At 42.4% G+C, this 25,589-nt stretch overlaps 1 protein-coding gene across 3 annotated transcripts in view; it reads right to left on the bottom strand.

The window, feature by feature from the left end:
• Positions 1-20,264, bottom strand: part of ankrd44 (ankyrin repeat domain 44) — a 37,255-nt gene extending 16,991 nt beyond the window's left edge. For 2 of the 3 annotated variants that reach the window (XM_037109512.1, XM_037109513.1), the window contains exons 1-11: positions 20,126-20,152; positions 11,035-11,118; positions 9,069-9,147; positions 8,545-8,615; positions 6,710-6,910; positions 6,044-6,131; positions 4,922-5,064; positions 4,452-4,664; positions 3,000-3,078; positions 2,794-2,908; positions 2,600-2,682 (exon numbers count right to left, since the gene is read on the bottom strand). In XM_037109512.1, the coding sequence (XP_036965407.1) occupies positions 2,600-2,682; positions 2,794-2,908; positions 3,000-3,078; positions 4,452-4,664; positions 4,922-5,064; positions 6,044-6,131; positions 6,710-6,910; positions 8,545-8,615; positions 9,069-9,147; positions 11,035-11,118; positions 20,126-20,152 (1,183 nt within the window). Of the gene's footprint in view, positions 1-2,599; positions 2,683-2,793; positions 2,909-2,999; positions 3,079-4,451; positions 4,665-4,921; positions 5,065-6,043; positions 6,132-6,709; positions 6,911-8,544; positions 8,616-9,068; positions 9,148-11,034; positions 11,119-20,125 lie in introns of all 3 variants that reach the window. The other variant, XM_037109514.1, reaches the window with a different exon arrangement.
• Between the last annotated feature and the right edge of the window lie 5,325 nt (positions 20,265-25,589).

Raw genomic sequence — 25,589 nt, 5'->3', positions numbered from 1 at the left:
ACTGCTAACCCTGTTGATAATCAGCCAAACCAGCAGCCAGACTACAATAACTATCTGCCCGTTGTTTTCAGAACAACAGCATGCACCTGTCTCCCTCACTAAGCATCTTTGCCTCGCGTCTCTTCCTCCGCACCAAATATATATGGACTCTATTTATTCTGATTCCATCCCTGCTCTTCGTCAGCTCAAAACAAAGATCACTCTGGGTTCAAAACAGTCTTTTTTTTTTTAAGATAAAACATTAATGGAGTTTCTCTACAGCTGCAGTAAGGAGCAGCTCTCGTGCCTTGAGTATTTCATAATTCAGTCATGGTGAACATGGTTGATTGTCGGCATTCATCAACTACTGCATTTTAGTAGTTATCGACTAATCCCATAAAGTAATCTAATAGTCACTTAATCGCAGGTGATTTTTTTGATAAATGATAAACTCTCAGTTAAGATGGGATGTGTCAGTTATTGTGTAAAAGCCCTGGAGTGCAGCATTCATTCACGTGGCAAATAATGACCTCAGGTCACCAGAGGTAGGACTGGAGATGGAAAGCTGTCGGCTAATATGGAAGACAGAGAATGCACCTTCTGTGTTTCTGTCTGGTTACGTGCCGACTCAGGAATATAACCAGAAAACAGTGAGCAGATCCTTCATACTTTCAGACTAAACATAAACAGCTCATGCTATGCTGATGTACGGTGTCTTTTTTTAACTAGCTGTCCGTTGGGGATTGATGCACTTGGAGCCATTGTTCCTGTAGACATTGAGTTTAGTTCAACCTATCTCCAAAATGCACATATTGTTGCATCACAGTCACACAAGAGTAAATACAACACAACATGATGTCTGTGTGGTCGTCTTGTGGCATTGCTTTTTAAACCTTTATCACTGCAAATTGTCTTCACAGTCGTTCAGATGTGGCGTTAAAGGAGCTGATTTAGTTCTGAGTCCAACAGATACAAAAGCGAAGGCCGCAACTGCTCACACCAGTCCTGAGTAGACACAACGCTGCAGCTGCACAGGGCTCAAGCACATGTAAATGACTCCATTGTTGTTCACAACAGCAGCTCAGCAGAGCCACATGAGGAGCCCAGTTTCATCCTGCACCATGCCTCCAGACACAAGAGCCAGAAACTGTCAAAAGGGATCTGGAATAAAAAACGATTGTTGTCTTTTCCCTACGTCTACTTCACATTTGTTGACTATACTAGTCTCGTCTGTACTGGAAAACCCTCTCAGAAACCAACACAATGTATGGGATAAGTGGAAAGACAAATTATTTGACTGCCAAAAGCAACAAGGAAGCTTTTCAGATGTAAACGAGATATTAACTACCAACGTTGATGCTCTGAGAGGAGAATTGAACAGAATACAGTCTTGTCCAGGGGGAGAATGGTCCCATCAGTGAGTAATTAGACTCAGTGAGGCCTCGTCTGTTTCTGGAACACTGTGACTTGAATTTGGCCAGTGCTGAATACGTGTGCCTGTGGAGGAATTCAACACTAGCGGCAAGAAAAACAACCAGGCTCAAACCTCCCTGAAAACTACATTCGGAGATGATGTTAAAGTAAAGCGGTCTCTGACTCGGAAGCCTTCACAGGACAATATTCACGTAGTGCACATGATGATTCAAGTGCTGTGTGAAATGTTAGCCAGGTACAGATGGGAAGATATAACATATCATTGCATATTGAGATAAAAACACTCATACTGTGGGGAATTTACATTATTGGGACACTATATATCCTCATTAGGCACTTGAAAAAGGTGTCTAGCTCATATATTAGATTACACTGACTTCCAGAATTATTTCGAATTGCCCCGAGGGGAGCCCACATCTTTCCAGTCATTCCAAAATCCTACGCCTGACACCATGAATGAAGGCTCAGATTGCTTATTGTCTCCTCTGGCTCATGACCAACCTTTCTTGTACAAGTGTGTGGATAGAGTTGGAAGTTATGCACCTTTTTGTGATGGCCCCTTCCCATTCTCATGCCCCCCTTTAGCTAAGTGGCATGAACACACACCTTGGCACACACACACATGCTTGACCATAACACCAATGTCCTCCTCCTTGGGCAAAAGCCAAGGAACACTGTCTCCTGCTGACTTTTTAGGCAACTGACCAACTGGCTTTTAAAATGAGCTGGACTTTATTATGAATTTTGCTTAAAGACTGAGGCAGAGCAGTGTTTATGTTATTTAGCCTACCCTCATTGCTATCAATTGTGCAGCCAACATATAGCAGAGGTCAGTATAACATAATACAGTTCATTAGCAAACAAGTTGCAGTTTCCAAAATGACTCTACAGTTGAATCGATATCTTTCTAAGGCAGTTTCAACAAAAACACAAAGGCAGGATTTACATCAGAACCGTGTTTTAGACTGCATAAGTTCTAGCGAGGTGTACCTGTGCACTGTCAACTGATGATATTCTGCTAAAAAACACACAAGGACTGAAGATTAACTAAAGGTAAGAGGTAGAAGTCAGTGCTCAGAAGTAACGATGCAAATGCAAAAGATGAAATTGAGGCTCATTTTCACAGCAAACCTGATTAGAAGACAAAACCTAATTTCTACAAGTTCGGTGTAACTGGGTGTGCTACCTGAAGACAGCAGCTTCCTGCAGCAGTCAGAGTGGGCATTCAAGGCAGCCAGGTGGAGAGGGAACATGCCATGAACTCCTCGCCTTTAGAGAGAGATACAGAAAGAAAACCGTCTCTTCAAGTTGATGTTGTGATTCTGTACAGTGTAACTGTGATAATCAAACATATATTTCTCAACAGGTGAACAAACAAACCTTGTGCAGTCTGCTCCACTGGTGATGAGCGTGTTGATGAGGAGTTCATGTCCGTAACGTGCAGCAATGTGGAGAGGGGTGTTGCCATCCTTGTCCACGCTGTCGATCTCACCGCCTGAAATAAAATGTGAGTTTTATACGCAGAATATGCAACAAATGTAACTTTAAGAGAGCCCAAGACAAAAGCAAACATAAACTTGGCTCACCGTTTTGAATGAGCGTCTGGGAGCGAGTGAACCGCCCGTGAACCGCTGTCATGTGCAGAGGACTCTTCCCATCCCGACTCTGAAGAAGGCGGAGGAGAAATAATGTACCAGGTTTCAGATTAAATGCGAAATACAGCCTTTGTTTTGAGAAATGCAAGCAATAAACATATCCCTGTGAGACAGAAGGGAGAAGTTTCTTATGATTCCAATTTTTTATCTTAATTCTTTACATATTATTTAGTTACACAACTACTAACTGGACAAGGCCTATATTGTTACATACATGATACAGACCTTTCTTCTTTAGCTATGCTAGTCAGCCCCTGATGCTGTAATGCTAAGTACAAACCAGAGAACAAATCTGTTGGATGGATGAAGGATCAATACTATGATAAAGTTTGATGTAAAGGTGTCACCAGAGTAAAGACCGACTAGTCACCACATCAAACCACTGTTAACATGAGGTCAACATGCTCTTCCTTAGCACAGAAATATGCTAATGTTTAGCTATTTAATTTGCTGACATCATGTCGATGGACTTACCCATAGCATGGTAGCATGCTAATGTTTGGCAATTTAAGCTAACATTCTCATGTTGACGTGCTACATTCAAGCTTTGTAGTATGCTAGTATGCTGACTTTTTTTATGTTATCTCTGAACCTGTAATTATTGGCTACCATAGGTTACGCAACAGAATCTAAACACACAAATGACATATCACCTTACAAACAGTTCCTAACTTACAGGTCCTGTCTCTGGCAAATGCAAGTCCAATATACACTTTTACACTTTTCTTTCTTATCTGCTAAAGACAGTCTGCCTAGCAAGTAGTGCACAGTGGGTACAAGGGAATATGGGAATAATGTTGAAGAGGCAGTGAGACTGAAACAGTAAAGCAGAGGACCAGACAACCTGAACTATGAGCTCAAGGCTCAGACGAGCTGCAGAGTCTGGTAATAGGTTCATTACAACTAGAGACCCATCTTGGTTCACTCCCAGTGCTCACACAATGCTGTTTCCTGCTGCAGCAGGCACATGTATTCAGTGCAAAACCTCTAAATAAAAAAAACTACCTGCTCAGCATGAAACAGCAGACAGCCACAGTTGGAGACTAGCAGAGCAGTATTTAGCTACAAAGTGACCAGATATTTCCCCCAGAAGTTGGTAGAGACCAAAAATACAGCCGCAAGTGAGTGAATATTTGACCAACAATCTCAAGGTGGCCAAGCATGACTCTAAATGAAGGCCAATGTTCCCCAGAACTCACTGATGTGTTGGCCACACAGGCTGAAGTTCAAAATTGAAACTGAAGATAAGAGAAATGGCATGCTTATAGATTTCAAGGCCTCTTGTTATAACTAACATAGGTTTTGGATACATTGACTTGTTAGATCAAAATGAATCAATACATACATCTTGCTCTGGAACAATGAGTTGGACATGCTGCGTACCTGTACATTGACATCCGCCCCATTGTTGACCAGGAACTCCAGACAGAGGGCTCCGTGTGTGGAGGCGGCAGCAAAGTGCAGTGGGGTGAAGCCCTTGTTGTTGGGCTGGCTCACGTTGGCGCCGTAATCAATGAGCTCGCTGACGACCGCGTCCTGACCGTTAAAACAGGCCAAGTGGAGCGCCGTGTTCCCAAAGCCATTGGACTCATCTATCTGTTGTCAAAGTAAAAACAAGACTTGTCTTTAGGCCCAAGGAAAGGTGTGTGTGTGTGTGTGTGTGTGTGTGTGTGTGTGTGTGTGTGTGTGCGTCAGTGTTATGACACAGGGGCAAGACAATGAATGAATGTGTTAGGAGCATGTGCTTGCGTGGGAGTGTGTGTTATTTTCCTCAAATGTGAAGCCAAGTGAGACAGTGAATCAGTCTGTTTGTATGTATGTGTGTGTGCATGGGTGTGCGTGTGTGTCCTGACCTCGACAGCCAGGTTCAGGAGGTGTTTGACCACAGCGATCTGTCCACTGGAGGCCGCCGTGTGGAGCGGAGTGTATCCCCGTTTGTCCTTACAGCTGATCTCCGCCCCCTGACTCACCAGCAGACACACCACATCTAGATGTCCTGCAGGGGGCGCAACAGAGGACACAAATCATGATCAAACAGGACGCGTCAGCTGTTTAAGAAGTTGATCATGGACCAAAAAATCATGTTCCCTTATGTCTGGACCACAATGCTTTATAATGGTATGTTGTGACACATTTCACATTAAATAAAGTATTGCACGTCCTGCGATTTGGAAATTGCTTTTGTCATATTTTTTATAACTTCTATTTACTTAAAAGAATAGGTAAGATTTCCATTATGTCATTACAGTCTTACAGAGTCCATGGTGACGTCTCTAGGTTTGGTTGTTTTGTCCCACCAAAAGCCCAACATCCAAAATAGTTTTATTTACAGTGACATAAAACAGAGAGAAGCAGCAAATCCTCACATCTGACAAGGTGGAACCAGCAGATGGCTGACATTTTTGTTCAATAAATGATAAATGACCTATACAATTATATTTTCAATCCAATAATTGGCTTGTGCAAAACAAACAGTGATCTGTACTTAAGGCAGAATCTATGTGGACTGTGTGGTGCAAGTTAATACTGCACGTAATTTAAATGAAGTAAAGTTATCAGGTGAAACTTTCCTGTCATCTTTGCTGGTAAAGCTTATTGTTGTAAAACTGTAAAATATCCCGCCTCAGGACATTTTCAAGAGCTTGTGTTAAAACAAACAAACACTTTATCACACAAGATTTACCACGTCTTTGTTTGCTACACCGGTTGTATGCACTTAATGCATTTAATTTCATTCTGCCATGTTAACTTTGGCAACCGTCCTTTGAGTCAGCACTTTCCACTGCTGACCTCAGGGCAAAGGTACTGAGTCTCCTGTGCAGAGACAAACACTCACAGAAACCGGTTTTACCCTGTTGCCATAAAATATCTTCATCAGTGAGGACAGCAACTTTTTGAATTGAGCCTTCTGTCTCAGCACACGGCACTTTCTATCTGTCTATTCCCACAAACTCCGTCTTTTATTTGTCTCTTACCCATGAAAGCTGCCCAGTGCAGCGCTCGGCCATCCTTCTTGTCGAAGGCGTTGATGTTGGCTCCTTTAGTGAGGAGGAGGTTTACCATCTGACAGAGAAAAACACAGGGAGGGGAAAGAATAAGAGCTATATATCTGTGTTTATATGTTTGTATGTGTGTGCAGGAGGCTCATTATGTGTGAGCATGAATGTTTGTGTCAGTGTGAGGGTGTGTGTGTGTGTGTGTGTATGTGTGTGTGTGTGTGTGGGCGATGGTCTTTATATAACAGCATTGTAAATACATCTCGTCAGTTGGCTCAGTTGTTGCATAAACACTCAGGAGAGACATCGCCGGGCAGAAATAGAGTCCATTCAGTTCAGCCTCAGGAATCTGCCGCCTCTCATTGTTAATTTTAGATTCGACATATTTGTGAATGATTCTATCTGAAATGAAGAGTGTTTCAAAATGAACAGCCCACTTAATAACTCCGGTGATGGAGCTGCCCTTGCCCACTTGTTTCCCTAACCAAGCTATTCGACTGAAATAGCGAAAAGGACCATTAGATCACAGCCCTTTTTATTGGTGAACTACAGCATGTGGACAGTGCTGCAGAAGACATGCAAATCATATCATTTTACTGACCAAACACATCTGCTGGACACAATGTCAGCTAGTCTCTGCAGTACCTCAGTGTGGCCGTTAAGGGCTGCATGATGCAGGGCGGTGCGTCCGCCTCGGTCCGACACATTGACACTGCTCAGCAGCGGGATGATGACCTCGGCGCATCGCAGTGCGTTATTGGCGGCAGCAACATGCAGCGGCGTCTGCCAGTTCTTGTCCCGTGCATTGACATCAGCTGAGTGGCGGATCAGAACTCGCACGGCCTCCTGAGGAACGGCATCAAAGACAGCGTGTTTATCAGATAAATAGATAATCAACTCAATTATGTGCATAATTACTGTTCCTTATAAACAACATAGTAAGACATGTACATTTTTTTTGTCTGTTTCACATGAAATTAACAAAAGACAATACCAGAGTGGTCAATGTTGAGCTGTGAAAGATTGGAAATTAGAAAACATATTTCAATACAAAGTGGTCAAACAGACACAGAAAAACAAAATAAACAATGACAGAATATTTTTTTGCCAGGCCATTGTGATTGCATTTTTGAGTAAGAATATTGAATTGTTTGTTTATTGAACGTTAAATCAGCAGTGTTTAGAGAGGCAGATATAACCAATATGAGAGAAAGACTTTCTCAACTGTTGTAATACTGTTTTATTATGTATGCATCGACTCTAAGATGACATAGAAAAGAAAGAAAGCTATGTACTCCATGTTAATAATAAAGCAACATGTGCAACATATTTACTTTTCAACCATATATTTTTGTGTCCAAATTCCATACGTATGTACTGGTTGCTCCCTTAAAAATATCCCTCAATGGAGTGAAAACGGATTCAACCATAGCATGACTGTACATTGCTGGAAGCAACAGAAAGCATCCTAACTGGAAACATCACAAACTGGCATGATTCCCCCACTCTCTGGAACACTCTCCCAGCTGAAATCCACTAACTGACTTCTCTGGAGGCTTTCAAAAGAGACCAGAAAACCCATCTTTTTAATAAGGACTATCAGCTCTAGGTCCAGCCCCATCAAATCAATCACTTTTCTAGTTCTTTATCTTATGTGTATTTTTCATTTATCCATTTATTCTTTGTTTTGTTTGTTCCACTTTGTTAAGTGTCCTTGGGTGCCCTGAAAGGCGCTATATAAATTAAATGCATTATTATTATCCTTATTATGATTCGTGCTCTGCCCATGAGAGGAAGGTTCTACAGTGGGTGATTTAAACAGCCCAGAACATCAGTGGTACCATCTACAGAGCTACAGAGCATCAGAGTCATCAGTGTAATGAGATGTCAGCTCAGAGCCTAAAGGATACACCCACCCAGCCGCAGTCTGTTCACCCTGCTGCACCAGGCTAAATATCCAGATCTGCCTGCTGCCATACCACCAGACTACAGAGCAGCTTCATTCAAAGACACAGTTTCAACTTTACTGCAAATGAATATCAGTCCAAAATATCGCTGTTCAGTCTCCTTGATTATTAATAATCTGTATCAGTTTCGGTCATGAAAAAGCTACATCGGTCGACCCCTACTTGTTATTATAATCCTGCAATGCAAACAGACAAACATACTCATAAAGCCTCTGTGACACCGCTGAGACTCCTCTTCCTGCTATTCCAGCCATGCTGAATTACCTGTTTGGGCACTGAGAGTGCTGTGGCTGATGACTTGCTTTGACCCAGATTCCCAAAGCTTGAGAAGTATGCAAGTGTGCTGCGAAGGGGCTAGAAGCTGATGAATGTGCGTGTTTGTCTGTTGTCAGGTTAACGTACAAGGTGTGGTTCATCTGTGACACCTGTATCGTTGTGAGGACTCATCGCCACGCTGCTGGAGCTGTTCTGGAGTGTGTGTGTGTGTGTGTGTGTGTGTGTGTGCGCGCTCACCTCACTCCGAGATGCCACGGCGCGATGGAGAGGGGTGAGCCACATGTTATCTTTGGCATTGACCCGGGCCCCTGTAGAGAACAAGGAGCAGAAAGGAGGAGAAGAAAGAGTAGAGGAGGGGTAAGCATGGCACTGATGGGGAGTCACCTTTACCAACCAAACTTGAGCTCCAGAGCTGCATCACAATTACAGTTGGTGAGATACACAGGCTGCAAGTTCAATGAACTAACATTTCAGTCCTACAAAAGAACCTTTTAATGACATATAGAGTAAAAAAAATATCAAAAACAGTGCTTCAAGGGTTGAAACATTTCAATTTGTAATATCATACTGAAAGGTGAAACTCCGCCCTAATCCAGTAATCAAATAACTATATAAGAAATCATCAAGAATTTAATGTCATAAATGAAATGACTGTTGCTGCAGATGCACTGCAGGCTTTCTAGGAAAGGTTTTCAGAAGCAAGAACAGCGGACACAAGATGGAAGGAGATGAAAACGCAGACAGGAGAGCAACAATCTTACCAGAGAGGATGAGGAGCTCTGTGATTTCAGCATCGCCCAGGAAGGCTGCTGCATGCAGCGGGGTGCGCTTCTCTGCATCCTGAGGGAGGAAGTCAGTGAGTTAGTGCTTGCGTACAAAACTGGTGAGGTACTGCAGGGTTTCATCCAGTGACAATATCATACTCCAGTTTTGATGTCAGTGCCAAAGATTTAGATTCCCTCATTTTTCCCAAGTCAGAGCTGGAGTATGTTTTTGTATTACTAGGGCTTAAATTCAGCTGTACATGAAATACAATCACAACAGTTAAAAACACAAAATCTGACCATTCAGTATCAGCTGTCAGTAACTTACTGCCCTTGCCGTAATCCTATATCTATATTTATTTAGAGGGTATTTAGAGTTCAGCCCTCAGAGATCAATTTCAGCATTTTCATGATTCTTTGTCTATTCTAAACCTCACCAAGTGCTTATTTCTCTCTTTATGGGGTTGAACTTCCTGAACATCGAAGAGACTCTGATTCTCAACATGTATTTGTTTAAATAGCTGTTGCTGAATATTTTACAGTGATCAAATTGAAAACAATAAATCATGTTTTGCTCAGCAAAAATTTAAATCTCTGTTACTTTTCACTAATTTGCAACCAAATGTGGATTCCGTGGATGGATAATGTAGTTCTACATGTAGTTTTACACATGTACTGTACATCTGAACTGTGTTTTTCTATTTTTTGTGTGACACCTATTGAGCCTTCTTTTAGCTGCGATAGAACTATATTAGTACTACGCAGAATCAAAGAAAATGAAAACTAGTGAAGATATTCATTTGAAAATGGATGAATTTCTTAGGGTAAAACATTAGTTATTGTTATAAATGTGATATATTCTGCAACAACTGCATAAATGAATACATCTTGGGGTTTATCCTCAGGGTCTCTTCAACGTTCAGCACAAATCTAAACCCAACCCAGTGTGAAATAAGAGACGGGTGAGGTTTAAAAGACACATACAGAGATACATCACAGAAATTAAATTCATCTCTGAGGACCACACTTCAAAAACTAAAAAAGTATTGGGAGAGTACATCTGTATGATTTTTTGAGGTCCAACGAATTTAATAAAAGTTTATACCAAACCATGACATGAACAGGGAAAAGTTCTAAAATTCTATGTGAGCTGGCATTAAATGAGCCAGATAGTGCAGGCTGGAATCTGACAACGCCTCCTCTGACTGAACAGAAGAGACAGTGAGATCAGTTCACAGATGATGAGCTGAGGATCAGTGTCAGGGTGATCAGTGTCAACACATCCATTGTTCTTCTCAGGCAGCTCACACACACACACACACACACACACACACAGTGCATCCGATCCAGATGACCACCCAACATGTCCATGTGACAGGGCCGAATGCAGCCTCTCCAACAAAAACACCTCTAAAGTGGACAATGACGGTGACGTGGGAGTCCTGTAGCAGGCCGCCATCAATACACATGAGAGACTAAATACAGCAGAGAGGAGAACAGGACAGCAGGCCAGACCACATCCTGTGCTGCTCTGCCACAAACATGTGTTATGTATCTACATCCATATGACCTGATGTGAATAAACACATGCTCTGAACTATGGCTTTACTGACTCTTGACCTGTGGCCCTCCTCCCTTCACCCTAGGGTGCTGGTTGCTACAGGAAGTTGGGGCTGAAGAGAAAGGAGGGGAAACGACGAATGGCACTGAACTGTGATTTCATTTTGCCTAAAAGCAGATGTTTTAGAGAAGGATCTGGATTTGCATTGATACAGATGATGACTCTGAGTTTAAGAGAATATCTGAGGCACCAGCTATTAGCAAAACCCTGTCATCTAAATTTACAGGCAGAGGGCTCAGTGTTTACTTCAGTGATGCTTGATGCTCAAATGCAGTCAGAGCTGATGGAAAGTGTTTATCTGATGTGTTAAGATGCAGACCGTGTGCGTGCGTGCTTCCTCACCAGAGCATTGATGTCTTCAGACTTGTATATGAGCATACGGATCTCTTCAGGGTCTCCGCTGAAGATTGCCTGGATGAGCGGAGGCTGTGGAGAGAGGGAGAGAGAAGACAGAAGAACAGTCAGAGACATTCGTCACATGACCAGCGGCAACATGTAAGACATGGAAGTGCACATGATCAATTTAAACAGTCAATGAATTTCTCAAAGCGAGGCGATGTGACGAAATGACTTGTTGGGGGGAGGAATATTTCCTGCTCATTACGGAAGAGGACACCAAACATGATCCTTCCCACGGTATATGGCTCTGTGTGTGTGTGTGTGTGTGTGTGTGTGTGTGTGTGTGTGTGTGTGTGTGTGTGTGTGTGTGTGTGTGTGTGCGTGTTTGAGCAGATGTTTGACTTAAGGCTGCTCTGTTTACAAGAGCTGGAGCAAGGACGGCTACCATGAGACTGTAGCCTACTATACACTGTATACAAAACTGTTCTTGATTACCAACATGACTTTAAAAAACTCACTTCTTGCATGTTGACAGGACTAGCGCTCCGAAAATGTTCTGATTTATTGACCAGTGTAAAGGTACACATTCTCTGATTCTAGCTTCTTGAACGTGAATATTTTCTGTTTCCTATACATAAATATCCAAATAAATTAACAAATTTATCAAACCTGAAAATAATCATTAGTAGCATCCCTAAACAGGACCACATATTTTCTGGTAAACAGAGAAACTGTTGTTGTAGACAGAGATCTGAAAATACAACATTTAAATGAGGTGCACTGCATGGAGGTCATGTCTCTGAAACCCATATTTTCTTTCCTAGATCAGATATGAGGTAAATAGAGGCCCCTGACACACAAATGCACACACACACACACACGCACTATAAGTTGCAGAGAAACAGATGTCGGCGCTGGTTAGAAGAAAAATGCCTGCAGGTCAGCAACATCATGAGGACGATCTTTAATTGTCTATCATCAGTAACTTACAATGTGAAAACAATGTGGCAATAAGAAAGGGAAAAGTAGTAATGATGAACCTAGAGAGAATTATCGGATGAATCTGCACCTCCCTCGGCTTTACAGAAATTTCAGTTCATTGTTTGGCTCTGAACTGTAGAGTACAGTACCTGAGAGACTGTGGACTGACCGCTACGACCTGAAGGCGAGGGTCAGACAGCTGTTTGAGCAGGCTAGTTTTTGCGCGCCTCTCTAGCTTGTCTGCTTGCATTGCAGAGGAGTGTAAATAGTGAAGAACCACATTACACAACATGTCTCAGAGGAACAGTAAAATGTTCCACAGCAAAGAGGAAAAAACATCAACGCTGCTAATCAACCTGTAGCTTTACTGGTTTACCTCCATTTTGTTTTGACAAATTGTGATTGGAACGTGAAACGTATTATCAATCGTTATGATTAGACACGCTGCAAGTAGCTTTGACTGGTAATGGAAGTCTCTATGTTAAAACTGATGGTCTTTTCGGACCATCAGAGAGAGGACTTGCTTGTATGTACTCATTATTATAATTACTCTTAGTACCTGACATTATGTCAGATTCTGACTTGTGTGGATGGGATACATCATAAAATCAAAGTGATTTTTCATGGTGGATTGTTGAGGTTTAACTGAGAAGTCTAGCAGCCTGCGGGAAAGAAGATGCTGTCATCTGGTGGTACTGTACGGCACTAAAACAAAGCTGACTATCTTTGTCGCCACAGGAGACGTCAGATTTAACCAAAAATTAAAGTTCCTTGTAGCTACTTTCACATAAAAACATGAGAAACATATTGATATACATGATAGTCAGTATTTGCAATTTAATATTGCAAATCATGATGAGAATATAATCATCACCACTCACTTTATACTTTAGAAGCTGCATTACCCCACTTATGCAAAGTCATGCAGCTGTAAGTGAAGACTGACCTACAAATATGCATTGCATTAACTTATTACAGTAATGTTTATGTCATTATCAATCTGAATTATTGCCCAGCTCTAGCAAAAAGGGATTAAATATATCAAATACAAAAAAACAGCAACATGATAAAAAATGGTCAGCTACAATAAAAGTTCACATCTGTTTGTGGCTGCAAGTGGCTGACTCGGTCCTTTTCCACCAACTAAAAACGAGTCTCATCTGCCACACTGATTATCTAAAAATCTAGCACTGAAAGTCAATGTCAAAGATATAACTAAGTCTGGCCTCCCTGCACTTCCTGTGTGTTTCTGCCACCTCCAGCCTCACTTCCTGTTGCACAGCCTCTTATTCTCAGAAACACGAGAGAGGAACCACAGAGGAGCGTTTCACTTCTGCTTTGAAAAAAAAAAAAACCAGCACACATGTATGCACAGAATGACAGCACTTCCTCATCTGACCGTTTTTTTGTTTTTTTTTCTTGATTTTGGTCTGTGTAATGCCACATCATCTTACTCCTTTGTAACCATAAGGACAGGCAGGTGTTGTTGAAATATTTAGATACTGGTAGCAGAGCTTGATGATACCAAATTATACTATTATATATATACTAAGTTTTGACTAAAGAAGATGAAGAGTTGATGAAGCCGAGGAATAACTTTGATGTCAAATATAACCCGCTATTAAAAGTCACACTATAGTTGTTGCTATTCTAAACAACAACAACAACAAATATAACATATTATTGAGTGAGCTTTTGAGGTTCTAGGAGGTGGATTTCTTTTAAATTATTATTATGATGATTATTATTTCAGAGTCAAGCAGGCCCTTGTCGCCAATCTTTATGCTAAACTAAACTAATCACTTGCTGGCTCCAGTTTTATATATACCATACAGGGTGGTATCAATCTTCTCGTGTTTCTTTCAGCATTTAAGCAAATAAGTACATTTCCAAAAATCTCAAACTACTCCCCCAAGTCAAAACTGCCATACAAAAACTTTGCTTTATAGGACAGTTTGGGGGGAAATATGGTTCATTGGTTTCGTTCAGTGAGTTAGAGGAGCAGACTGATGTTTACTTGCCAACTACGGAGCAGGAGCAGGAGGTGACTAGCTTAGCTTAGCAAGAGTGTGAGCAGGGGTAAACAGCTAGGCCTTGCTCTGTTTGAAGTTCAGAAGTACACCTACCAAACCTCTAAATTTAACTCATCAACATGTTGTATGTTGGTTGATCAGTCCCTACACAAACAGCGGAAATAACCCGTAACGCCTTTGACTATTTCTCAGAAAACTGCAGTGACTTTCTAGAGTTGTCACAGTGAGGCATACTGGGCGGTCAGATAAACTGTGACAGTGCCACAGGTCTTTTTAACCCCCTGAAAGTCAGACAGTAAGTATATTTCCCCTACTTTTGCTCTATTCCTTGATAAAACACAGAACATATATATGGATTCATCCCATCACAACAAAAACAGAGAAACTGTGAATCTGACTGGATATAAAAAGCTAGCTTCAGGTACTTGACAGTTGAGTCCTTAATATATCTGATGCAAAAGCACTAAAACTTTCAGCAGGAGTTCGAACTCAAACTGGTTGAACAGGCAGTAGCAGAGCGGCTGGTTCAGACATATCTGTCACTCTTTCTACAGTGAAACTTCCACCTATTATCATAGCGAGCAATGAGTCCATGCCACAAAGCAGAAAGCAAATGGCCAAAGAGGAATGACGTGGGTGACAGAAAAACGAAAGGAGGGAGAGGATGGTGCTTCTTGGCGGAAGAAGTGACTGTCCTGCCTTCCTTACCGCTTTCTCGTGATGATTAGACAGCCAGCACACGTTCACTCAACTCACAGCTGTTTAAGCAGTGCTTTGGGTTTAATCATTATTTACTTGAGCAGCGTGATCAGAGATGAAGGGAGGAAGAGCATATTTAGGGTGGACAGTAGTGAAGGAGATAGGAAGGGGGGCTGTGCCTTTAAAGAAGCAGCAAACACTTGGCAGCATACAGCCTCTTAGCTTATGCCTTTATTTCTAAGTGCTCCACATGCACTCTCACTCTCACACACACACACACACACACACACATTCTTGCCAGTTTACACGCACAAAAACTCAGCTGGCAACAGTCCCTTGTCACAGTGTTGTGTCTATGATTGTCATGGGGACTTAGGGAAACTGGTGCTGGCACAAGGAAGGCAGGGAGATTTATGGAGTGCGAGCATGAATGAGAACATTCCCTCGACACATACCTCTACGCCGACCAATACTGGATTCTGACACGGATTAGAAGTATTTACAAACAAAAAAAAATTCTAATATTGATATATTAGACAATATTTGTTGTAGCAACAATCCATCAAATATGTTTTTTTATGCTCTTTTTTTACCCGTGCACATACAAGATCTGTTTTTCATGCTTTGTTAAATACAAGCTTTAACAAGAGAAGGCAAAAATAAAATAGAAATTCAATACAGGAGGGTTCAGAGACACTTTCCCGGCCTCACAGAAAATCCGACCTTCCTATCAGTATACAGAAAAGGTCCAGGTAATTCTTTATTGATCCCCTGTGAGGGGTTGGAATAGCAAAGCATGTCACCCTTCCCCATTTCTGACCTCCCTCTATCCGAATTATGTCTGCTCAGCCACCAATACTGTGCTATAACACTAAGGCTAACTAACTACCTTATATACAAAAAAATGCTGCTATTGATTAGCATTTGTTGAGGACGCAATTTGTATTACCTGGAGACTGTTACCGTTAGCCTCGGTCTCTTTTCCATTGGTACGTGGCACTGAGTTAGAATTCGACATAAAATGCATATTTTGGATCCCTTTGGTTTTCATATGAGTCAGCCAGAAACATTAAAATGTCGGCATGTCTCCGATTAACCCATGAAGCTAATATCTAGCTAGCCAGTAACCAATCAACTTAGCAACGACTGACTTTTTCACACTGCAAGTTTTATCACTGTAAACCATATGGGTGCCATGTGAGAACAGAAACCATGACAGATCAGAGCAGGATCTATGGGGGACTAAAGAGCCAAAGTGACACTAGTAGGCTCGATGACAGGGATGCTGAATGAGAGAATGCATTGAGTCAGGGCCCAGACAGCATCTGTGGCCCGAGTTTCTGCATGTGTCCTGCCCCACTGGCACTACTCAGCCCTTGTTGGAAAGAAATCCCTCTGATTGGTTGTTCAGCTCAGTGAACCAGTCCACCAGAAGAGGAAGTAGCAGGAGGAAAAGCTGAAGCCCTCTGAGCCTGTCGCTGAAGTAGACTGTGATCCATTTAGTGCGTTTTTTCCTAATTTTTCACCTCATACACATTCCTTGATTAGAAGTGTCTGCATTAGTGAGGGTGGTGTTAAAAAGCACCACTCTGTCAGAACAACAGTTTCCAGATCCGCAGATCTGAGTCCTCTGGTTTCCCAGTTTCAGACTGATGAACTAGGACTGAGCCAGTTGGCCGTCTGCTGCAGTGCTCGGGGTGTTCTCAAGTGCAGCTTTCTGGCTGAGACACAGCGATGTGAGGCGACGCAACAGTCGAGTGCCGTTGCCGATTACTCTTTGATGTTGGTTTGATGTGTCTGGACCCTTACAGAAGCTGGCCTGGATGTGACGCAGGACTTGAGCTCTGTGTGCTGGTCTTGTTGATATCGGCCATGCTCTACCATCTCCTCTGTAGGTTATCTCAATAATTCACTGTTGCACCACACGCCATTACACACATATCCATACAGGGACACTGGGACACATTTCTCCATAGCCTTAAGGCCAAACCAGTGTCTCCCAAGCCATTCTGATGACCAATAACAATGACTGTTCTTGATTCAGGACTCCAGCTGAAAGAACATACATACCCTCTATCCTGTCATTCTTATCCTACACTGACTTCCTCCATCAGATTACATCTGTTTTCATTCCAAACACACACACAGGCTGACCTGTGACACTTAAACGACATATCTGCATGTGTTACTACACATGCAGTTTGTCCTGTTTTGTGTCTCCCTCCATAAAAGACAGCCTGTGCTCCACAGCCATGTCTTCATTTCCTCCGATGCCTGAGGTGACAGGCATTAAACTACCGCATCTGCTTCCCCTTAGGGTCACCAGCAGGCTTCTGATGCCCTCCTAGCAGTGGAGCGCTAAATCAAATCCTCCATTCTGCATGTTAATATTCCCTCTGGAAGTACCTTAAAGGCAACAAGAAAGGGTGTCTCAGTGTTTTACCTGGCTACAACAGACACAGGAAACAATAGAGGAAACCTATATTTAAAACAAGGGTTAAGGAGAAAAAACACAGGAAACCTGATAAGCGTACATGCGCACATCCCTGAGAGACACACTCTATACGCAGAGCAGTGCCGTGGCGGAAAGTCAAAAGTCAACAACTTCCTGTGCTTCCTTTGTATTCTGTTAGTGGAAATATGATGCTTCTACCCAAAAAAGCCCTTCAGTATCATGCATAGATACATTAGCGGCATAAAACATAGGAGAAAATGGCTGTTTATAAAAAAAAAAACATCACCAGTTTGTACATCTGAGGAGACTTAAGACAACAGAGCTGCACAAAACCAGTTTCAACCCTCATATCTTTTCACCAGTGACCTTGACCCGCATGACCCCACATTCTATACTAAAAATGGAGGAGACAGGGTTAGACTTGGAGTTAGGGTTACTATCACAGGTTTACAAAGATCCTCTAGCAGATTTGCATGTGACCCTCTCTTGATCAGCACATGATGAAAGGCAGCACAAAAAAAAGAAAAAGAAAAAAATCCATATGCCGCTGAGCTGTCTGCTGAGCTGAGGCATCCAGTTATCAGGCAACATCAGCATGTTGAAAATGAAAATAACAGGAAGCCTCACAGCTCTGGGTTACATAAAAAAAAAAAAAAAAAACAGTTCTTCCCTCCCTTGAAGTTAACGAAAGGATCTGATATGACGTGACTGACAAAGATGCAACAGATCTACATTCTGCATTTCAGGGAACAGACTCTGCGGTCTCTTTAGATGCCAGTGCTGTTCTTGGCGTCACTTGGTCATTAACAGATTCATAGAGATCATTTTAAAACAGAAGGAAACTTGAACACAAGTCTGCGAGTTTGCAGAAGTGAGAGCAGAGAGAGAAGCAGCTCTCTGACTGAAGCTGAGGGAACTGTGGGGTGGCTATTGCTCTAATCATTACACTATACACCACTGATGAGGACAGTATTGGAGGTTTGCCATCTGCCCACCGAACAGTCATGGAGCTATACACCAGATTAAATCTACAAAGTAGGGTTGAGCAAATATTGTCTTTCACCTTCTCCAGCCTGAGGATTTCCTGCCTTTTTCAGTTTTATATCACTGTGAACTAAACATGTTTGGGTCAGAGATTTTTCTCTATTTTTCAATATATTCTACAGACAGAGCAATAAGTCCATTCATAGAAAACACATCTACAACTTAATCAATAGAGAAAAGATCTGTTAGCTGCAGCAAATCTAAACCATTTCAGATATTTGAGCTTGATGGTTGATTCTTGACCTTGACTAAACAATCTTGCAGTCCAGGGTCTCCAGGGACTGTATCACACAGTCTTCCTCAGCCGGCAGAGTATTCCCCGTTGTCATGAAATTGTGGATGTTCAAGTTTTTCCCATTTTAAACATTAAAGCATAATTACAGGTTTTGGGTTAGTGCATAGAGAGTGGTGTAGCGATGACCTATTTTTAGAGGCTAACCCGAAAGTTAGCATCGCTATAGTCGCCTGGACAAAAAGCCTATGACATTTTTTCATCGGATTTTGAAATATCGCTGAAAATAAGCTGTGTGACAAACCTAACTGTATGATACCGTTTAAGTGATTTTCGAAGTGTAAATAAAATCTAGAAGTAAAAAATTACTGTTAGGCTACGTCACGGACACATGACTTGAACGTCACCACCACTAAGCATCTTACTACACAGTTACTATACAGGGTTTTTCTATAAAATGCTAAATCCACAAGTTGTAAAGTCAGAGTCTCTGTGTTAGCTGGGATTGCGATTTTTGTCTCTGACAACCTCTGCTGTCTCATTTAGACACTTGTTGGCCACCACCATTTTTAACATATGTAACAGCTTTGTAATTAACTTGTGGGACATATTAATGTATTTTATGTCGCAGAACAAGACAATAAATATCTTAAGCATGTGTTTCACAGAAAACCCATCGGAAAAAAACTCGTAGACCATTGCATACGTGAAATAAAGTAATATGGAGCGTTTAGCGGTCACTGGTCTAGCATTACACTACTATGACACTGTTGGACTCATTATGGTCAGTTTGAAAACAAGCAGGACTAGAGATATCACCATTTTTATTCCACTAATTATTCTTCCTTTTCAAAATCTATAGCCTACATCACCCACAATGCAACTAAGCCACTGGGTGACATCGCTGGACACAAGTTATCGAAGTAGATGCAGCTTCCTCTGGAGCCACAAAAGGCTTTTATACGACTTTTTTTTTCCACATATGCAGTCATACTCTGCCAGACCTGTCAGCACACTTTAGTGTGTAAACCTGGTGGAGTTGCCCTTTAAAGGCTTCTTGTGAAAGCTGGACTGAGAGGGCAAACCCTGCAGAGGAGTCCTGAGGAGCCCCACAGCAGCTCCCTTACAGACCTGATGGTGGACCGCTTAGCTGACTTCTTCAATATCTGATCAGTAGGGGGATGTTTGGTTTTTGCATTTGGGGGGCCACAACACAAATGTCCATTAACACAGCACTGTGGATGGACACACACCCACATCTGCTCTCAGCTCCAGCTATTTTCTCTCCGATTGAGGACATTCGCTGTGCGCAGCCCTGGGGATGCTTGCGGAAGGAAACAGAGCAGGAAGTCCCTGAGAAGTGGGCCGTCCTAATTTTAACGGAACACCGAAAATTTTAGGCATACCGAGTAAGACGAAAATCAGAAACCGAGCGTCCAGGTCGGAGCTCTCAATCAATGTGTTGCGTCCGCAGTCTGCGGGACAGACATGATTCACTGCATCTGTGTTTCACAAAAAGCCCAGGGAGGCGACACAAAGATGAGCCGCGATTCGAAAATGACATTTCTAACAAACAGGGGCAGTGGGCTGAAGCGTTAAATGCCCTGCTGCCTGTTTAAAGGCTATGCTAGCCGCAGCTAGCAGCTGTACCTGGTCGGCCAGTTTGAGGACAGCCATCTCTGGGTCAGCTCCGGCTGCTCATCCACTCCCTCCGACACCGCGGCACCATGCACGGTGCGATGCTGAGCCCCAAACACCGCTCCTCCCCTCCTTTCTCCGGTCTTCCCGCGGGACTTGAGGCGTCTAGATGTAGCAGCGAGGCTTCTTGTAGCTCTCTAGCAGACGCACAGGCGGTTGATGATGAAGGCCGGGGTGAGCACCACGGCCATCAGCCCCGCTCCACTGACGCTATCTGCGGGGACGCTGCGGAGCCGAGGCGGCCGCTCGGAGTCGCGGGGAGGCGGGGAAGCAGGAACGGCTCGACCCACCGGGGTAAACAATCCACATTTATGGCTGCCGCTGCACGGAGGTCCCGGGCGTCTCTCAGAGCCATACACCGCACACAGAGGGCTCCCTCCTCCCCGGTCTGCAGAGCTACGAGCCTCCCGGAGAGGCAGCCAGGCTGAACTCAGCTGAACAGAGATCGCACAGGAAGTTGATGCCTGTCTCTCCTCCTCTCAGATGCAGAAGTGGAGGAGAAGCTTCCTCAGCATCAACAACAGCCAGCACCCCCTCGCTACTGCCATCCTCTGGAAGCACAGGGACCCGACGGAGAGCCCGACAGCAATGAAGCAGGGTGCATGAAAAATGAATAGGTACACAGATGTAGTGGAGTGTAACTGATGCCCATGCTTAAAAAAAAAAAAAAAATCATGTTACAGACTAGTGCATCTGTAGGTTATGTGAGGATTAGGGCTGTTTTCATAGCCTATATTTTATTTAGGATTTGTTTTGTCATAACACAAAATAACAAAATAAAACAAGCTTGCGACTCAGAAAAAGCGCATGTTCATGTCAGACCTTATAATGACTAAAACGTCCACAAGCTGATTGATAGTCAGAGACAGAGTCCAAAACCAAGACAGACACCTCTTTCTCTTGATATGTCATCAACATACAACACTACTCACTAGTCATTACCACATTATTACACAAGAACTCAGCTGTCATCACTATATTACAAAATGAGTACTCGGTAGTCATTACTATGTTATATGATTACTCAGTGGTCATTACTACATTCATTATTACATGAGTGCTCAGTAGTCATTAATACATTATAACATGAGCACTCAGTGGTCATTGTTACCACATTATTACATGAGTATTCAGTAGTCATTACTACATTAGAGTATGAGTTCTCAGTAGTCATTACTATGTTGTTATATGATTACTCACTGGTCATTACTACATAATTACGTGAGTACTTAGTAGTCCTTACTACATTATAAGATGAGTACTTAGTGGTTATTATTACATTATTACATGGGTACCCAGGAGTCTGTACTAAGTTATTACATGAGTACTCAGTGGTCATTACTACGTTATTACTCAGTACTAACAGGGCAGACCACACCTTCCTTCAAACTCAGCTTCATTTTGACCTCAACTACACACCTGTGAAAAGTTAACCACATCTTGCCCTGTTGGGACATTACCATGCTAACAAAAAAATCTGGCCACAGGCGTGTGGCTGGTGCATATAAAGATCTGACAAAGTGCTCACCTGCTACAAGAGGTGTCTCCAGGACCACATATTGCCATGATGACACACACAGACACAATCACAAGGTGAAAACATTACCAACAGCTGGTAATAAAGGGTCCCCAGGTCACTGGGCATGGGACAGTATATTGAATTTCTTCAAGGTATAAACAAGGAGGAGAAACTAAATCCAATGTCTCGGGTTAACCATTTTTGCTATGACTGTACCAAAAATGAGGGCTTAAATCAACAGTTGACTAAAAAACTCAAGGCTCACTTACCAGCTTCTCCCAGATCTTTTTCCTGTATCACATTGTTTTCATCAGTAGGTGGAGTTTGCTCATTTGTTATAGAACTGTCAATGTTAAAACTTTCTATTATTCTGAGAACATTTAGTCTTCTTTTCGTTTAACAGTTAAACTTGACAATTCAAACTTGACACATAACTGGCAGAAGTCAGTGAAGTAGTCCAGAACTTACTTGGTGGCAAGGCACCCTGCAAAGAAGGCTCTAGACTGACCTCAGCAGTGTCACATGGACCTTGAGGACAGTACCAGCGGAGTGGCAGACTGAGTTGATGGTCCAGATTTTCAAAAAGGGGGAATCGGAAGGTGTGATGCACCGCTCATCAGACTGCTCAGTCTCTTGACAACAGTTTACTCCAGGTGTTGGGAAGGAGGCTTAGACCGATTGTCAAGCCTCAATTCAGGAGGAGCAATGCAGACTCCATCCTCGTCACAGAGCAGTGAATCAGCTCTTAATTCATCCATGGTTTCAGGACCATCAAGTCTACATGTGTTTTTTAGTTGGAGTTGGAGGACTTGGAGAAAGACTCTGAACCATGTCCACCAAGGAACCTTGTGGGGTATACTGCAGAAGTACTTGGTACCCGGGCTGTTGCTACATGTCATCTGACCTTGCAGAACTAAAGGAAGAGCTGTGTCCTTATTCTCAGCAGAAAGTCAACATGTTTTCAGTGGGTATTGAACTCTGCAAATTTCTGCCTTTGTGTCCAATCCTATTTGTGACATTCATGGACACAATTTCAAAGCACAGAGGGGGGAAAGGAGAGGTTATGTTTTGCAGACGACATGGTGCTGTCATCTTCATCATACTGCGACCTCCGAGATTCACTTACGCAGCTGATTGTGAAGTGAAGAAGTCCAAGTGTCTTCTTTTTCACAACGTTAAGGGAGAGTGTGAGTTGGACAGACAGATATATACCTCACCTCACCTGGAGGAGATGGAAAACATTGTGAGTGAGAGGGATATCTGGAATACAGTGCTTAGCCTGCTGCCACTGCGACTCATGCCCAGATACGTGGTAAATGTGATTTTGAGCCAATAGTTTAAAATGTGCTAAATCAGAACAATAGACGTAAAATGAGGTAAACTGAAAGCCTTTGAAAGATTGTAGCTTTGATAATGATCATCTACTGGATAGTAGATGATCATACTTGCGAAATTGCTGATGTCCCTTTATGTACGCAATGTTTCCCTGTGGAAACATTTCTAATCACAGTCATCTGTCCCTGGGGGCAGGTAACAAACCGCGGAGATGTCGCTTGCCAGGTTACCTCCCACTGTTGACTCAAACACACACAGAGCAGCAGCAGAGACACCACCATGCATTTTTCATGGTTCACTGTGTTCATGGAGACGCATTCCAAAGGTTATAAGGGAAGGAAACTGAAGAGAGTCATTATTGTTCCATGTCTAGAAGGTAATAGCATTAAAACTTTCCAGTTCTGTTGATCAGCCTGTCCATCCCATCAGTCTAGCATGAAATGTCCTTATAACTATATGGATGGATTGCTATTAACTTTAGTCAAGATCATGGTCTCACTGCAGATGTATTTTACCGACTTTGGTGATGATGACCACTTCTCACTGCACCAGTAGCTTCTGCTTTAATCCTATGAACAAACTTTACAACATGGATTGGCACAAAGACATTCATGGCACTCTGATGATGTGTCCTGATGACTCCAGGGATACCTTGACTTTTCCATCAGCACCAACATGGGGTTAAGATTTGTTTGTCTTTTTAGAAAAATGTCCTAACAACTAATGGACAGACTGCCATGAAACCTGATCCCAGGTTAAATGACACTATTCAAAATTGTAGCATTTTTATTGTAAGCATGTTAGCGTGCTGACATTCGCAATGAGTACAGCCTCACAGAGCCTCAAGCATCACATGATAATTACATGATAAATACACCTCAACCTCTGAAGGCAGTCTTCTCCCACAAGCATCTTTTGCACAAAGCCAAAGTCCAAAAAGCATGACTGAAACATAGTTAAAACAGAATGTGATAATTTGCTGATCCCTTTTGGCACTGAAAAAAAGAGCAAAGACAATTATTTAATGTTTCCCCTCATATACATGATCAGTTTTTGTAAATATATTCATATTCTGAAATGGATGGGAGCAACACAGTGGGGGATAACCAAAGTCTGGGACAGTTGTGGGCTGCTCCTGAAACACCTGTTTGAAACATTCCATGGTTAAAAGCAGTTCGCTGGTAACAAGTGATAGTGTCATGATTGGGTATTAAAGGAGCATCATTGAAAGGCTCAGCGGTTCACAAGCAAGGATGGATGACCACTCTGTGCAATGCAGTTGTATAAAGGATATTACTACATGAGTCCAGGTATACTTCATAAAACTATTGTCAGTAAACACAATTCATTTATAAGTGATTGCATTCTGGTTTCATTTATGTTTTACTGCCAACTTTTCTGGAATCTAGGTTATACAAGGCACATGTTTACACAACTCTGACTCTGGTTTTCAAGGAATATCCCTCTGCTACAGACACACACACACACACACACACACACACACACACACACACACACACACACACACACACACACACACACACACACAAAAAAGACTTAGTGCCTTCCTCCTCAGATCAGCAGACCCAGAGTCTGCCAGGGAAATCTGGGTCAAAGCACATGAGCGTGGCTCGGCAGCAGTGGTGAAGTGATTGGTAGGAAGAGTGGGGGAGGTTTTTTCCATTGTGTGTCTATGAGCGGTCATGCATGTGTGAACACAAGTGTATGGGAGGGTTTTTTTATTAGCGCAAATCAATTCAAAATGTATTAATTATGGATAATGGAGGGGTGGCATTCAGATGGAGTACACAGACAGGGAGCATTTCTCAGCCCATTACATCAGCGCACTCTTTCACAGCACTCCTAATGCTTTTACACTTCAAGATTAAAAAGCACAATAAATCAGAGTTTACATTTTGGATGTTGATGTGAACTTTTTTGCAAGGCCATGAACTTCAAAAGGAGACTGCACACTAACAAAAAGCAATAGCAGCTCATAGTCTGTACTGCCTCCATTATGTCAGACTTAGTTCACCCATGTAATGTGAGGAATGAGTTCATCCTAAACAAGGCCACCAGGACAGCCAACCCCCCCATGCTCTTGTTGCTTTATCTGGTTGTTGTGTCTCTGCAGAATGATAAGGAACCTAGATGTGTTCTGATCCTGGTGCCTAACCCTCCTAAATGTCACCAATTAAGCCCAACAATTCATGTTTTTTTCTTCTTCTAGTGTCTACAATGCTGTCTTGGATGTACCGGGAAGAAATTGAAAGGTAACTGGACACAATAAAGGTTAATTCATCCGACTCATTTAGAGTGGATCATTATGTGATTGTGTAATTTGTAAAGCACTGATATTTTGGCATCTAGATCCTTACTTATGACTCCCAACGAGAGAGCAAAAAGCTCAGCACAACAAGGACTGACAATGTTACCAACAAGGGAAGGTGATGCCAGAGTCTAACTGTGCGGTTGTAAGGGCAGAGGTAGGGTTTAGTAAAATATATACTGAATAAAATGTATTATTAGTTGACAATTGCAGCAGTAGACTAGCAGCAGGTG

Source organism: Acanthopagrus latus, chromosome 9 (assembly GCF_904848185.1).
Source record: "Acanthopagrus latus isolate v.2019 chromosome 9, fAcaLat1.1, whole genome shotgun sequence".
NCBI classification, from domain to species: domain Eukaryota; kingdom Metazoa; phylum Chordata; class Actinopteri; order Spariformes; family Sparidae; genus Acanthopagrus; species Acanthopagrus latus.
The sequence above is the reverse complement of the archived record's forward strand: the minus strand, read 5'-3'. Positions and strand labels throughout refer to the sequence as shown.